We start from the raw sequence: 14,736 nt of genomic DNA, 5'->3' as shown, positions 1-14,736 counted from the left end.
TGTGGTGTTTCTCAAGGAATTTGCAGGAGCTTGGAATTCATAACTGGGACCTCAGTGTGCAGGTAGGAAACTCAGAATCATGGAATCATTCAGGCTGGAAAAGACCTCCAAGGTCATCCAGTCCAACCTTTGACCAAATCCCACTAAACCCCATCCCAAAGTGCCACATGGACCTGTTTTATGGACACTTCCAGGGATGGTGATTCCACCACTTCCCTGAGCAGCCTGGGCCAGTGCTTCACCTCCTTTTCAGCTTGGAATTTTTCCCAAATATCCAACTGGTATCCTCATGGTGGAGCAGAAAAGGAAATGTCAGCTCCAGCCTGTCCCTGCTCTGTCCCAGAGCGGGAGATGGGAGCAGAGGAGGAGCTGCAGGGTGGGGAGAGGATGTGGGAGCCCCGAGCCTGATCCAGGCAGGCTCTGCAGAGGCTTCCAGGGATTCCATGGCCGTCCCTCCTGATTCCCCCGGGATCCACAAAGGCCCTGGGCTCTGCTGGAGGCACGGACTGATGGTGGTGGGACCTGCCTGAGGCCACAGCCCCACAGCAGGGCTGCTCCCAGCAGGAATTGTGCTCCACACTGGAGCCCCCCTTGCTCCCCTGGGATCAGCAGCGGGGCTGGGGCACAGGGGGAGCCCCCAGGCCGGGCTGTGCCCCCGGGGCAGGGGGGGTCCCTGGGCTCTGGGCCTGCTCCAGCTGCAGCTCCTGGAGGCGGGGCTGGAGGCGCTGCAGGAGCCCCGGGGAGCCCCGGCCGGGCTGGGGGAGCCCAGGGATGGAGGCAGGGTGGGGACATTCCCTCTGTCCCTGCACAGGAGAGGGAAAGGGCAGGTCAGCCCAGGGCTGGGAGCTCCAGGAGGACCCTGCCCACACATTCCTGGCTCCTCGTGCCCTGGAGCTCAGCCACGGACACGGGGGGCAGCTGCAGCGGCAGGACACACACACAGTGTCACTGATGGACATTTCACCAGGCAGAGCCGGACACGGAGCCTCTGGAGGGGATCTGGGGGTCCCCGAGGCTCTCTGAGACCGCAGCCCCCTGAGGCCTGTCCCCCTGAACCCCAGCCCAGCCTCGGGGCAGGACCTGCGGCCTCATTCACCTGCGTCAGGGGCTCCCTCCCACAGGGGCTCCTGGAGCCTTCTGTGGCTGCTGCCTCTGCTGCCCCTCCTGCACAGGGACACAAACACGGCTGGCCCCACGCCCTGCAGAGGGGCTGCCATTGCCCCGGGGGTGACAATGGGGGCTCCTCCACGGGCTGATCCTGTCACGGACCCCATGTCCTCCCTCCCAGCCCCAGATCACCTCCTTCCTCTGCCCGGCGGCTCCCAGGGCTCCCTCCAGGCTCTGCCACTGCCCGAGGCGCCGCTGGATTTGCTGCCGGAGCCCCCGCAGGACGTGGAGAGCGCGGCTGGGGAGGGCAGGGATGAGCGGCAGGGGACAGGGAGGGGACAGGGAGGGGACAGGGAGGGGACAGGGAGGGGACAGGGAGGGGACAGGGAGGGGACAGGGAGGGAGGGAGGGGACAGGGAGGGAGGGAGGGAGGGGACAGGGAGGGAGGGTCGCCCGAGTGGGACCCCCTGTCCCCCTGGGCAGCTCCCTGCACCCACCCGAGGGCTGCCGGCGAGGGCCCCGGTGCCAGGGCAGTGCCGGGGCGGGGGCCGTGTCCCCGGGGAGCCACCGGGGGGTTCCCCAGGGCCGCGGAGCCCCCGGCCCGGCTCGGGCGATGCTCCCGCCGGGCGCTGCTGCCGGGCAGCTCCTGGAGGGGCAAGGACAGGGATCAGGGCAGCTCTGCCCCCCAGCCGCTCCGGGGGCAGCTTCGGAGCCAGCTCAGAGCTCCCAGGGACATCCGGAGCCCCCCGGGCTGAGCAGAGGTTTGGAAGGAGCAGAACAAGCACAGAGACCCCTGGGGGTCCCTCCTGTGTCCCTGAGCCACCCCCAGGGCAGTCCGTGCCCCCGACAGCAATGTCCCCAGCAGCCCCTCTCCTCTGGGTGGCCTCAGAGGAGCAGCACATCTGGGCTGCTGTGCCCCCCTGACCGATCTCCAGCACAGCCCCGGCTCCGGGCTGGCTGTGTCCCGGCCTTCCCTTCCCTTCCCTTCCCTTCCCTTCCCTTCCCTTCCCTTCCCTTCCCTTCCCTTCCCTTCCCTTCCCTTCCCTTCCCTTCCCTTCCCTTCCCTTCCCTTCCCTTCCCTTCCCTTCCCTTCCCTTCCCTTCCCTTCCCTTCCCTTCCCTTCCCTTCCCTTCCCGTCCCGTCCCGTCCCTTCCCTTCCCTTCCCTCCCGGACCTGTTCCATGGCCTCCCGGAGCAGCCGCAGGCTCTGGGCCCGGTCCCTCTGGAGCAGCCCCTGCAGGCGGTGCAGGACCCGCAGCCGCTGCCGCAGGAGGGAGCAGCTGCCCCGCTCCAGCTCCCGCAGCCTCTGCAGGACAAGCGGAGTCACCCTGGGCTGCCCAGGGCCACCCCGCAGCCCTGGAGGGCTCTTCCCAAGGGCGGTGTCCGGGCAGGATCCCTGGCCTTGCTGTCCATTGCTGGGTCGGTGCCCAGGAATTCTCCAGCCCTGCCTGTTTCTCTGTCCTTCCCAACATTCCAGCTCTCCTCCCTCTGCCGGGGCTCTCCAGGGACCCTCTGAGCTGCAGACAGTGACCCCAGGCTGCCTATAGCCACAAGGGTGGTTTTCCCAACAAATTCTTCTCCTGAAAGCCTCCGTCCCTCAATAAACGCCCCCTGTGGATAAATCCAGCTGGGCTCTTTAGGAATTTGGGCAGCAGGAATGTTTCCCATGGGATGCTGGATAAGGGACTGAGCTGTGGCAGGCTGTGATGTGTGTGCTCCTTCCCACGGCCCCTCCGGTGTGATCCTGGCCCCTCTGGAAAACCAGGAGTGCTCTGACCTCCAGCAGCTCCAGTTTCTCTTCTTGTAGAGTTGTTATTTTCCTTCTCTCCTTGTCCAGCTGCTCCTGGCCCACACGGGCTCCCTGCCCCTGCCAAGACTGCAAAAACCTCCTCTTTTCCCATTCCCACACCTTTGCCTCTTCTGGGAGCCGGCTCTGGCCCTCCCATCACCCCAGAAGCAGCAAAGCAGAGCCAGAGCAGCTGCCCCAGCCTGTCCCTGCCACCTGCAGCAGTGCCAGCCCAACCCCTGCTTGTGCCACCCCGAGGTCACCTCACCACGCTCTGCAGGTCCGTGTGGCACCGGTGACGGGTGTCCCGGGTGTGTCCCAGCAGTGCCAGGCCAGTCCTGTGCCAGGGACACCGTCACCCACACCCCCAGCTCTGCCCTCAGGGCGCCCATCCCCTCCTGGCCTTCCAGGGCCACCTCCTGCTCCAGCCTGGGTGCAGGAGCCATCCCTGGAGCCCCATACCTGTCTCTGTCCCCTTGGCTCCAGGGCCTGGCACCAGATCCCAGCTCTCGTGTCCCCTCATGGCTCCTCCTCAGAGGCTGCCCTGCCAGCCCCTGGCATCCAACACTGGGGTTACAATCCCATTTCCCCCTTTCCATTGCATTTCCTCGTGCATTCCCGGGGCCACCACGTGGGACACAAGGGCCAGTGCCAAGCTCGGTGTCCTGGCCCCTCGGTGTCCTGCTGCTCTCCAGATCCCAGCTGGAAGCAGAGCCAGGAGCATCCCTGCCTCCATCCCTGCCCCCACCAATGCATCCTGTCCCAGCTGGGGCTGTGCCCATGGCAGACCCCAAACCCCAGACCCCAGACCCCAAACCCCAGAACCCAGGGCTGTACCTTGCAGGGCAGTTCTCCTTTCTTGTCCCCTCGCAGCCCTGGGGACACAGGTGACCTCCATGTCTGGGGAGCTCCCACGGCTGTGCCAGCACCTGCGGGGGAAATGGCATTTGGGGAGGGAGGAGCCACAAACGTACAGAAACCCCACAGGCAGCCGGGGCTGGTCCCTGCCACCGTGTCCCTTGCCCTGGCTGTCCCTTCCCCTGCCTGTCACAGCCCCGCAGCCCCAGGGCCAGCCCGGACTCACTCCTGCTGCTGGCGGCTCCTTCCGTGTCCATGGCAGCCACACTGAAGGTGACATTCCTTCCATGTCCCCAGAGAGCCGGTGGTGGCCCCAGGGCGGGGTGTCCCCTGGTTGTGGCCCTGCTGGCCCTGGGAGCGCTGCTGCCGGGAGCTCCTGTCCTTGCCCCAGGCCTGCTCCTGCCAGCAGCGATCCCTGCAGCGATCCAGGGATGCCCAGCTGTGCCCAGCAGCTCCCCACGGGCACGGTCCCCGTGTCCCAGCGCTGGCTGGGCAGGGGGGCCCGGCCAGGGGACCCCCCAGGGCACCTCCCCATGGCTCTGGCTCAGGCTCAGGCGGGAGATGCTCGCTCCCAGGGACTCCAGGCTGCTCCGGGATGCAGAGCTGTCCTGCCGGGGGGCTCTGCCCGCCCCCATGGCCGTGTCCGAGCTTCTCCGTGCGAGGAACAAGGGCTCGTCCTGCCCGGGATGAGCTCCTGCCCTGGGGACATCCCCAGCAGGCTCCTGCTGGCACAGCAGCGGCTCCACCATCGCCTCCCAAAAGCTGGCAGCGAAATCCTCGGTGCAGACGGAGCTGGAGCTGCTGCAGCGGCCCGGGCGGAGCCGGGAGCCCGGGGGCTGAGCCCAGCCGGGCTCCTCTTCCCGTGGGACAGGGCTGCCACCCCGGGCACAGCCGGCACGGCGTCCTGCCAGCTCTGTGGGGACAGCAGAGCCATGAGCCCACCCCAGTGGGAAGGAGCCATCCCATCCTGCTGGATCTGAGTCACCTGGGAGGGGCTGGCAATGCCTGTTCTTATCGGGGAGCACCAAAGCACCGACACCAAACACATCCCACCCTCTGCTGCAAGACCCCCAACCGCCTCCAGCTGAAGGAGCCACAATATCATCCTTATTTTCATTTTAAACCAGGGGCATTGTTGACCTTGACGCTCCCATGGTCGGGAGGGGCAGTGCCAGGGAGGGCTGGCAGCATCCAGGATGGGGCAGGGATGGTGTCAGCTCCTCCCACGGAGGAATTTTCCCTAATATCCAATCTAAACCTGCCCTCGCCCAGCCTGAGGCCGTTCCCTCTGCTCCTGTCCCTGTTCCCTGGAGCACAGCCCGACCTCCCCGGCTGTCCCCTCCTGGCAGGAGCTGTGCAGAGCCACAAGGGCCCCCTGAGGCTCCTTTGCTCCAGGCTGAGCCCCTGCCCAGCTCCCTCAGCCTCTCCTGGGGCTCCAGCCCCTTCCCAGCTCCCTGAACCTCTGCTCCATCACCATTCCCAGCCAAGCACTGCGCTGCAGAACTGGCAGAGGGGGTTGGGGGGCCAAGCAGAGCTGAGGAAGCCCCGAGTGCCCCGTGCCCACTCACCGGCCATGGCAGGACCTTGCTGGGAAGGATGGGGAGGATGGGGAGGATGGCACCGCCCTTGCTGCCACCAGCGCTCAGCACAGCCACACCCGGGAGCTGCAGGGAATGGAACAGGGAATGGGGCAGGGAATGGGGCAGGGAATGGGGCAGGGAATGAGGCAGGGAATGGGAAGGGAATGGGGCAGGGAATGGGGCAGGGAATAGGGAAGGGAATGGGACAGGGAATGGGGCAGGGAATGGGACAGGGAATGGGGCAGGGAATGGGGAAGGGAATGGGGCAGGGAATAGGGAAGGGAATGGGACAGGGAATGGGGCAGGGAATGGGGCAGGGAATGGGGAAGGGAATGGGGCAGGGAATGGGGAAGGGAATGGGACACTGCCAGATGTGTTCACTGGGAGGACAAGGCAGGAGCACCCCAGGGCTGGTGCTGCAGCTGCCCCCCCACATCTGAGCCCCGTAAAGGAACCCTCCTTCCCACACCCCACACCTGGATTTCAGGTTTCATCAGCAGGGTCCAGATCCAGGATCCTGGAAGCCCTGGGCTCCAGGGCTGCAGAGAGGAGGAGAGAAGCGCTGAGGGTCTCAAAGCCCTTGGGCTGGGCCTGAAATCCCCAGGAGGGCTCTGCAGCGGGGCCAGGCAGGGCAGGAACCACCCTGGGCTCCCAAACCACTGCACGCTGACGGGGATGGGGCAAAGGTGCCAGAGCAAAGGTGAGCTGGGCCAGGTGTGCTGGGCCAGCTGTGCTGATCCAGGTGTGCTGGGCCAGGTGTGCTGATCCAGGTGTGCTGATCCAGGTGAGCTGATCCAGGTGTGCTGGTCCAGGTGTGCTGATCCAGGTGAGCTGGGCCAGGTGAGCTGATCCAGGTGTGCTGATCCAGGTGTGCTGATCCAGGTGTGCTGGGCCAGCTGTGCTGATCCAGGTGAGCTGGTCCAGGTGTGCTGATCCAGCTGTGCTGATCCAGGTGAGCTGGTCCAGGTGTGCTGATCCAGGTGTGCTGCGCCAGGTGAGCTGGTCCAGGTGTGCTGATCCAGCTGTGCTGATCCAGGTGTGCTGGGCCAGCTGTGCTGGGCCAGGGCTCAGTGAAGGTGCTGAGACTGACACAGCCCAGCCCGGCCCAGCCCGGCCCCGCCGCCCCGGAGCTGCGGTGCCAGGGGTGATGGCGCCGGGGCCTGCCCTTCCTTAAAGCCGGGACATCGGCCCTGGAGCTGCCCTCGGGAGCTGCAGGTGCCCGGGGCCCCCCGGGCGCTCAGGGAGGGTCGCAGGGCCGGGGTCCCCCCAGGGCAGCCCCGACTCACCTGGGGCCGGCAGAGAGGAGGCAGGAGCGGCACGGGCAGGGCTGTGTGTCCCGGTCTCCTGGCAACATCCCGCAGGGACCGGTCTGAGCCTGCCCGGACCCTCCTCCAGCTCCCCCGGGCAGCTCCTGCCCCACAGAGTCCCCGGGGCAGCTCCTCCTCACCATCCCCAGGGAATCTCCGTGTCTGGGTACCTTCCCCTGAGCCCCATTCGCTGTTCCTCCTCTGGGCCAGCACCACCTTCCCCCTTGGCCAGGTCCCCTGGGACATCTCCAGCCCGATGATGTCTCCTGGCCCATCTCCTTCCTGGGGCAAACCCTGTCCTGCTTCTCCTCCTTCAAGTTCCCAGATAATCTCCTTCCATGCTCCTGCTTCCCTGGCCCTCCTGTCTTGGACAACTTCCCCTGCAGCACTTCCCCTCCTGCCCCTCAAACCACCCTCTCTGCACCATCTCCTCCCCTTGGCACCTTCTCCCCCAGATCCTTCTCCTTCCCTGAACCACCACTTCCCTGGATTTCCATGTCCTTTGAGCAGCATTCCCTGGATCTTCTCCTTCCTGTGCCACCTCCCCGTCCCCCACCCCGTGTCCATGTCCCCTCTCACACCCAGAGCCCCTCCAGGACCTGCAGCCCTGGGGAGCCAGTGACCATCTCAGCACCACGGCCTTTAAAACTCCCGAATCCAAGTTTTATTTCCGTGTAGGAGAAGAGGGATCACTCACAATATATTATTGTTCAAAAAGAAAATACATTCAACAGCATTTACAGTGGAATGACATTAAAATCCTCGAGGAGGAACAGAAGGACCAGGAGATGGTGCTCTGGTTAAGTGCTGCTGATAAGATGATCTCTGGAAGATGGAGCAATTTTTTCCATTAGCCTAAAATCCGGGGGATTTCTGGGTTGGGGTTGCTCCTCGTGCTCCCCCAGGCTCCGTGGAGCTGTGCAGGGTCTGTGATGGGGGTTCCCAGATGGAGGGGGCGATGGGGGCTCAGCAGAGGGGACCCTCGGGGCCCCAGAGCCCAGCACATCCCACTCCCTGCTCTGCTCTGCCCGGGAACAGCCCAATCCAGCCGGGAACAGCCTGTGCTGGAGCTCCTCCCTGCTCCAAGCTCCCGGGTGACACTTGCATTGACACAGCAAAAAGGCAAATAAGGCATTCTGAAAGCTCCATCTCACCCCTCCTAGAGCCCGGCCCGAGGGCACAAACCCCCCGGGACACTCCGGTGCTGCCACGGGCCAGGGCAGCGGCACCAGGGACCAGGGGGGAGCACCCTCCCTCTGCCAGGCAGCACAGCCGGGGCCAGGACACCTGGGGCAGCTCTCACAGGCCAAATCCCAGGCTGGAGCATTCAAGATCAGCTTTCCCGAGCCGGGGCAAAGCTCCAGGAAGGAGTGAACATCCTGGAGCAGCTGCTGCAACTCTCGGGACACTGGGAAGCAGCCTGGAGCATCCCACTGCCCGGAATTCCTAGTGCCACAAACCCCAAACACATCATTTCCAGATGGGAATGTCTCTGGAACACCTTTTCCATGCTACAGGATCCAGCTTTGGAGCAAACCGTTGCTTCCCTGCCATGGGAATCCATCACCACCACCCGAGCTCGGGGACGAGCCGAGGGGAATCGTACTCGTGCTGTAAAAACTCAGACAGACACTTCTGTCTTCATCATTTTTCATCTTTTGTGTACCATAGAAATTTAAGCAAAATAATTTTATATATATTTATATATATATATGTATAAATTAGAAGCAAATAAATAAGATTAAAGGGTGCACTGAGAGCAGTGGGGGCTGCCCCGCAGCACGGTGACGCCATCAGGGCCGTGGGGACTGTACACTGTGGGGATCACAGGGATGGAAGTGCTGGAAGCTGATCAGGAGGAGACTGATGGATGAGGAACCTGATTGCATAAGTGTCCCGTGTGCAAGCCTGGATATTCCAGTTACCATTGCCTCAAGGTTCGTTATTGCTAATTAACTTCACGTGGGTGTGACGGCCGGCTCGGGGCGGCCCCGGAGGCAGGGTCAGTGTGATATGATGGAGAGCCAGAGAAGGAGACAGCAAAAATGGGATCCAGCAGGGCCAGTGCAGGTCTCCAGGTGCTCCTGGCCCAGCAGATCCCATCTCTGGGATGCCACCACCTCCTGTTCCCCTCGGTGCTCCCAGTCCTCACCTGTCCCCAGCAGTGCTTGCTCCACGCCCAGTGCATCCAGGGCCAGGCAGGGTGATGGCACCTGGCAGGGCTGAGGGGGACGAGGGGTTCCCTGCCCTGACAAACTGGAGCTGCTGCAGGGAGAGCCCAGGATGAGGGAGGGGAGGAACAGGAGTTGGGAGCAGGTACTGGGGCGCAGGGACCCTCCAGCCTCAGCCTGTGGCCAGGCCTGGCTGGCTGAACAGGGTGGGAGATGCAGGACCAAGGCTCCATCCCAGCAGCATCTCTCCCCTCCTCTCCCCAGGGCACCTCTTCCCTCCCCTCCCACCCAGCCTCAGGCACAGCTCAGCAGGGAGACACCGATGGAAAAGCTGGAATTGAGATCCAGCCCCCGTGTGCAGGGACACAGAGCAGGGACACGGAGCCAGGAGCATCACTGGGACAAAAACTCTTCACTGCATCAGCCTGGTGTTCCCAGCCTCGCTGGGGCCATTTCCCCCTTCAGATGTAGTTGCAGGAAAACCAAAGCAAACCTCACTCAAACCACTCCCACACGATAAAGACAGGCCCAAGCTTTGCCTGAACACTTCAGACTGTGGGGAAGCACCTCCAACGCTCTTGAAAAAAACAAAAACCAGGTCAAAAACCCCAAAGTCACCAGCTGAAATATCCTACTTGGTGTTACTGGGATGACTGGGCACTGTGGAACCACCAAGAGCCTCTGGGATCAAGTGCCACAGCTCCTGGGGACAGTTTTCCAAGCAGAGTTGTTCGTGTCCGTCTTTGAAGGAAACCTGAACCAGGAGCAGGATTTGTTTTTTTTAAAAAAATAATTCCATAAAGTCCACACAGAAATGGGGTCCCAAAAGAAGAAAAAAAAAATGGCAAAGAGAAGAGCTCACACAAGCACAGCATTCCCACACCCCGGGCATCTTTGGAAGTCGACGTCTCGGCCACTGAAGCCAAGGCGCTGGAGGATATAGGCAGCAACTCCTGACAGCAATGAACATCCTAAACCCAACCCAGCTCCACGTGTCCTCACTCCTAAGCAGTCGCTGGAAAATCCATCGTTTAAAAAAAAAAAAAAGAAAAAAAGATGCTATTTATTAGTGCATAAAAAAATAGGTTTGGAATCCCTGTTTGGATCTCTGCATGTATTGACTCTGTGGGCCCGGCGGGACGCTGCCGGCGTGTCCTCGCTGTCCCTCGGGCTGTGCCAGTGTCCCAGGGGTGGCCCCCGAGCTCAGGGGGGCTCAGAAGATGTCGGGGCACACGCTCCAGTCCTGCTTGTCCTTGGCCTCCCAGTAGCCGCCCTTGTAGACGCAGATCAGCTCCCCAGTGACGGCGTCCACCTTGCGCTCGAACCACAGCGGCAGGTACCCCTCGTAGTCCTTCCCTGGCCGGGCAGAACGGGGGTCAGGGGGGCTTCTGCACCTGCAACCCTGCAATCCCACAGCTCCCAGAAGAGCAGGGACTGGCTGCTGGTGCTCTCAGGGCTCAGGGACTGATTTGAGCCCAGCCCTGCCCTGGTCACGATGGTCAAGGGAAGACTGGTCTCCAGGGGGACAAAATGACTGGTGGGACAGGATGGTCAGGGACATGATAACCAGCAAGGCAAAGCAGCCAAGAGCCCTCCCAGGGCCAACCAGGCCCCACAAGCACCCCAAACCTGCCCATAAGGGTTCCCCAGAGCCGCCCTCCCCTGGCAGGGTGTGGCCCCCACAACCATCAGCAGCTCAGTCCTGCACCCTGAGCCATCCCCAAGCACCTCCTCACCTTCCTCCATGGCCTCCACAGCCTCAGCCTCCCTGCGCCGGCGCACGGCTCTCTGCTTCTCCTCCAGCCTCTGCTTCTCCACGTTGGCCTCGTCCCAGCGGCCGCTCTCCATCAGCCGCTGGTCGGGGCGCAGCCGGCTGTCCGTGGGCGCCACGCGCTCCTCGGGCTCGTTCAGCGTCAGCGCCAGCTCCGAGAAGAAATACATGTTCTCAGCATTGTCCCTGAGAATGGCAGAGAGCCTGCTCAGCGTGGGGGCTGGGAAATGCCTCAGGCACAGCCCCACAGCCCCACTGATCCACTCCTGCTGTGCTGGGGCAGCTCTGGGACCCTCCTGACAGGAGAGACCTGGAGGGGCTGGAGCGTGGCCAGGCCAGGGAACAGAGCTGGGAAGGGGCTGGAGCCCCAGGAGAGGCTGAGGGAGCTGGGCAGGGGCTCAGCCTGGAGCAAAGGAGCCTCAGGGGGCCCTTGTGGCTCTGCACAGCTCCTGCCAGGAGGGGACAGCCGGGGGGTCGGGCTGTGCTCCAGGGAACAGGGACAGGAGCAGAGGGAACGGCCTCAGGCTGGGCCAGGGCAGGGGACAGGGTTGATCTTAGGGAACATTTCTAATGACTGAAAGGGTGGTCAGGCACTGGCACAGCTGCCCAGGGCAGTGGGAGAGTTCCCACCCCTGCAGGGATTGAACAGCTGTGTGGATGTGGCACCTGGGGACAGGGGGCAGTGGTGGCCTTGGCAGTCCAGGGGAACATTTGGACTTGATGCTCTAAGGGGGCTTTGAGACATACACCTGGAACATGGAGGGACCAGACCCTACATGTGTCCCCTCCTCCACCCCTTTGATGCTTTTCCCACTGAAGGCAGGGAGGGCTCAGGGTCCTGTCCCCCCAGATTCCTGGCTGTGCTTCCATCTCACATGTGTTCAAAACTCTGGATCAGCTCTGGGACCCTCCTGACAGGAGAGACCTGGAGGGGCTGGAGCATGGCCAGGCCAGGGAACGGAGCTGGGAAGGGGCTGGAGCCCCAGGAGAGGCTGAGGGAGCTGGGCAGGGGCTCAGCCTGGAGCAAAGGAGCCTCAGGGGGGCCCTTCTGAGCTGCACAGTCACTCCAGTCTGCCTACAGCCACAAGGCTGTATTTTCCCAAGAATTTTCCCAACAAATTCTTCTCCTAAAAGCCTCAGTCCCTCAATAAAAGCTCCCTGTGGATAACTCGAGCTTGGCTCTTTAGGAATTTGGGCAGCATGGAATGTTTCCCATGGGATGCATGTGGCTGGAAAAGGGACTGAGCTGCTGACAAGTGTGTGATGGCTCTGGCTCTGCACAACTCCCTGACAGGAGGGGACAGCCAGGGGGGTCAGGCTCTGCTCCCAGGGAACAGGGATGGGGTGAGAGGAAATGGCCTCATGTTGCACCACAGCAGTTTTAGATTGGATATTAGAGAAAATTCCTTCCTGGAAGGGGTGGTCAGGCATTGGAACAAGCTGCCCAGGGCAGTGGTGGAGACCATCCCAACAGAAAATCCCCAAAGCACGGACTGTTGGTGCTCCTGGGGCTCAGAGACTGATTTGAGCCTTGCCATGGTCACAAGGGCCAAGGGAGGACTGGTCTCCAGGGGGACAAAGTGACTGGTGGGACACGATGGCCAAGGACATGATGACCAGCAAGGCAAAGCAGCCAAGAGCCCTCCCTGCCAGAGCCTACTGCCCCACAAGTACCCCAAACTCACCCACAGGAGTCCCCAAAGCCACCCTCCCCTTCCAGGGATCCACCTCAGGAAAAGCCACTCAGCCCCACATGTGCCACCTGTCCTCAGGCCTGGGCACATGAGCCTGCCATTCCACAAGGCCCTGGCAGATCCCATCCCCTCCCAGTCCTGCTGTCCATCCCACCCCCAGGGACTCACGGGAGCGGGTACTTCCTCCACAGGACCTTTGGGGACAGTGTCTGGTAGACAGTTTTCTGCTTGCCCTCGGTGCTGGTGCTGCCATGGCTGCTGTGCAGGATCTTGGAGCACTCCATCTTCTCATCCCACGTGCCAGACATGACGTAGTGGGCTTTGCCGTCGGCGTCGCTCACCACCCCCGTCACCTGGCAGGGGGACACGGCTCTGGCGGCGTGTGGGAATGGCCAGGGGGACACCACAGCCTCCAGGTGCCCAGCTGGATGTGGTGCTGTGTCTCCTGGACATCCCTGACCTTGCAGGTGGGTGTCCAACCCACCAAACCCCTCCCAGTCTCAGTGCTGCAGCTCCAGCACATCAGAGCCAAACCATGGGACATGGAGGTGCCACCCAGCCCTCCCTGGTGACCCACATTAGAGGTGCCTGGCCAGCCCCTCAGCCCCATGCTGGGGCTCATCCCAGTGGCACTGGGAGCCTCAGGAGTGACCCCTGAAGGAGCAGAGTCCCTGCTGGATACTCACCTTGCGGGGAACATCCCTGGAGAAGTAGCTGTAGGGGGTAAATTTCAGCTGGCATTTATCTTTGGACTTATGGTTAACAATCTCTATTTCACCAGACTGGACAAAAGACACAGAACCACAGCAGGGAGAGACAGAGGAGGTGTTAGTTTTAGTGCAGGTACCAATTCCCCACTGGGCACAGCAGCACCAGTGGCTGCCCCCCACTCCAGCCACCCCCAGCACCTGCTGCCTCGGGCAGAGCCAGGGAAGGCTCCAGGAAGCCTCTCCCACCCCTGCAGGGAAGCACAGCTTCCCATCGTGGCAGGAGCACGTGCCCAATGCTCCTCCAGCCCCCCAGGGCCAGGCAGAACTGTGTCCTCACCCACCTGGTCGATCCAGAGCTTGCCCACGATGATGTTGTGCACTGTGGAGGTGACTTTCCTCCACACATAGTGGTTCCCACTGGAGTGGAACTCCAGGTGGATGGCGCCTGTGGAGACAGGAATGATCTGAGCTCAGCAGGGGCAGGTGTTCCCCAGAGCCCACCACCACCCCAGCACTGTGCTCATCCCCCAACCAGGTCTGGCTCTGGGTTCATCCCCCCCTTAGTCTGCTCCAGAAAGGGAGGGACACCTCCTGCCAGGCCCTCTGCCCTCTGCCAACAGCCCTCACTTTTAAAGCAGGTCACAAACGTGCTGCCTGGTTGATTCAGGCACTGGCACCAGTCTGGGAATGCTGCCCAGCCCAGGGACAGGCAAAAGGAAAATAAAATGCTGGAAGGAGGCAGTTTATTGCACTTGACTGGCAGGGAGAGAGTTAAAACAGGCAAAGTAAACTTTAAATATCGTGGAAGAAGAAATCACTTCCTGGACAAGCAGGGTATGTATTTCCAAAGCAAAGGAGCCTTTGCAGCTGGCATCATTTCCACTTCCAGGGCAGACATGTTATTGTTGGATCATTGGATCAGGAGCACAAACCTGGGCTCCTTAACTGCCTGGGGCAGAACCCAGTGAGCCCCAGGTGAGCCCAGGGAACTCCCAAAGTCCCAGGTGAGCCCAGGGGATTCTCAGAGTCCCACTGGAACCCAAGGAATTGCTCAAGGCAAAGGCAGCAGTTTCTTTAACTGCTGGGCTTTGCATGAGCAGTGCAAGGCCAGGCAGTGCCAGGGAATTGCAGGACCCATCACCTACCCAGTGGCATGATGGAGAGGTATTTGCCCCTGAACTTGCTGGCGATGGTGATCTCCTGCCACAGCGTCCACCCTCGCCTGGAGTACACGTGGTGGGCGGCTGCTGGGGGGTGGTGGCTCACCTGGGGACAGGACACACAGCCCATGAGGACACAGAGCCCAGCTGAGTGCTCAGAGAGGGGACAGCCCCACACCAGCCCAGCACTAAGGATGCTCCAGGCCCTGGGCAGCACATCAGCTTTGGCACTAAGGGTGCCCCCGCACACCACAATCCCCTCCTGGGCAGTGGGGGCACCCCCAGGCAGTGCCCTGGCAGCAAAGGGAGACACACCAGGATCCTGCCAGGACTGGCTCAGGCTCATTTCAAAGCATGATCCGTGAGATCTTCACTTGAGCAACCATTGCTGTGAGATGCTGCTGTTCCCTGAGCCCAGGACATGCCCTGCTCTCCTGGGATCCTGGCTGAGAAACATGGATGTGCTGGCACCCCAGTAATCCCACTGGAACAGCACCTGGGAAATCCCAGAGGACACAGGCCCACAACTGGTCCAGAACACACAGCAAGACTTTGGCTTCTCCCTCACACACACACCAGGCTGGAAAAGTGGA

The 14,736-nt window shown here is 62.0% G+C and overlaps 2 protein-coding genes across 7 annotated transcripts in view; both read right to left on the bottom strand.

The window, feature by feature from the left end:
* Positions 1-1,031: 1,031 nt before the first annotated feature.
* Positions 1,032-6,196, bottom strand: LOC118693118 (uncharacterized). 2 transcript variants are annotated; one of them, XM_054516828.1, is made up of 11 exons: positions 5,807-6,196; positions 5,319-5,414; positions 3,977-4,663; positions 3,730-3,821; positions 3,355-3,446; positions 3,161-3,230; positions 2,884-2,982; positions 2,281-2,412; positions 1,605-1,753; positions 1,300-1,405; positions 1,032-1,164 (listed from the first exon to the last, which is right to left on the bottom strand). In XM_054516828.1, exons 2-11 carry the CDS (start codon positions 5,323-5,325, stop codon positions 1,102-1,104), a joined length of 1,497 nt encoding a protein of 498 aa, XP_054372803.1. In that variant the 5' UTR covers positions 5,326-5,414; positions 5,807-6,196; the 3' UTR covers positions 1,032-1,101. The 2 variants fall into 2 exon arrangements, with proteins under 2 accessions (XP_054372803.1, XP_054372802.1); XM_054516827.1 differs by having other exon boundaries at positions 1,032-1,405.
* Positions 6,197-7,278: 1,082 nt separating this feature from the next.
* OSBP2 (oxysterol binding protein 2) overlaps positions 7,279-14,736 on the bottom strand; it is a 102,121-nt gene continuing 94,663 nt past the window's right edge. For all 5 annotated transcript variants that reach the window (XM_036393209.2, XM_036393210.2, XM_036393211.2 and 2 more), the window contains 6 exons: positions 14,129-14,249; positions 13,325-13,428; positions 12,960-13,055; positions 12,442-12,626; positions 10,545-10,765; positions 7,279-10,164 (listed from right to left, as the gene is read on the bottom strand). In XM_036393209.2, coding sequence (XP_036249102.1) covers positions 10,022-10,164; positions 10,545-10,765; positions 12,442-12,626; positions 12,960-13,055; positions 13,325-13,428; positions 14,129-14,249 — 870 coding nt within the window. In that variant the 3' untranslated portion in view covers positions 7,279-10,021. The remainder of the gene's footprint in view (positions 10,165-10,544; positions 10,766-12,441; positions 12,627-12,959; positions 13,056-13,324; positions 13,429-14,128; positions 14,250-14,736) is intronic.

This window comes from Molothrus ater, chromosome 18, assembly GCF_012460135.2.
Source record: "Molothrus ater isolate BHLD 08-10-18 breed brown headed cowbird chromosome 18, BPBGC_Mater_1.1, whole genome shotgun sequence".
NCBI lineage: Eukaryota > Metazoa > Chordata > Aves > Passeriformes > Icteridae > Molothrus > Molothrus ater.
This window is presented reverse-complemented; position numbering and strand designations above follow the sequence as displayed.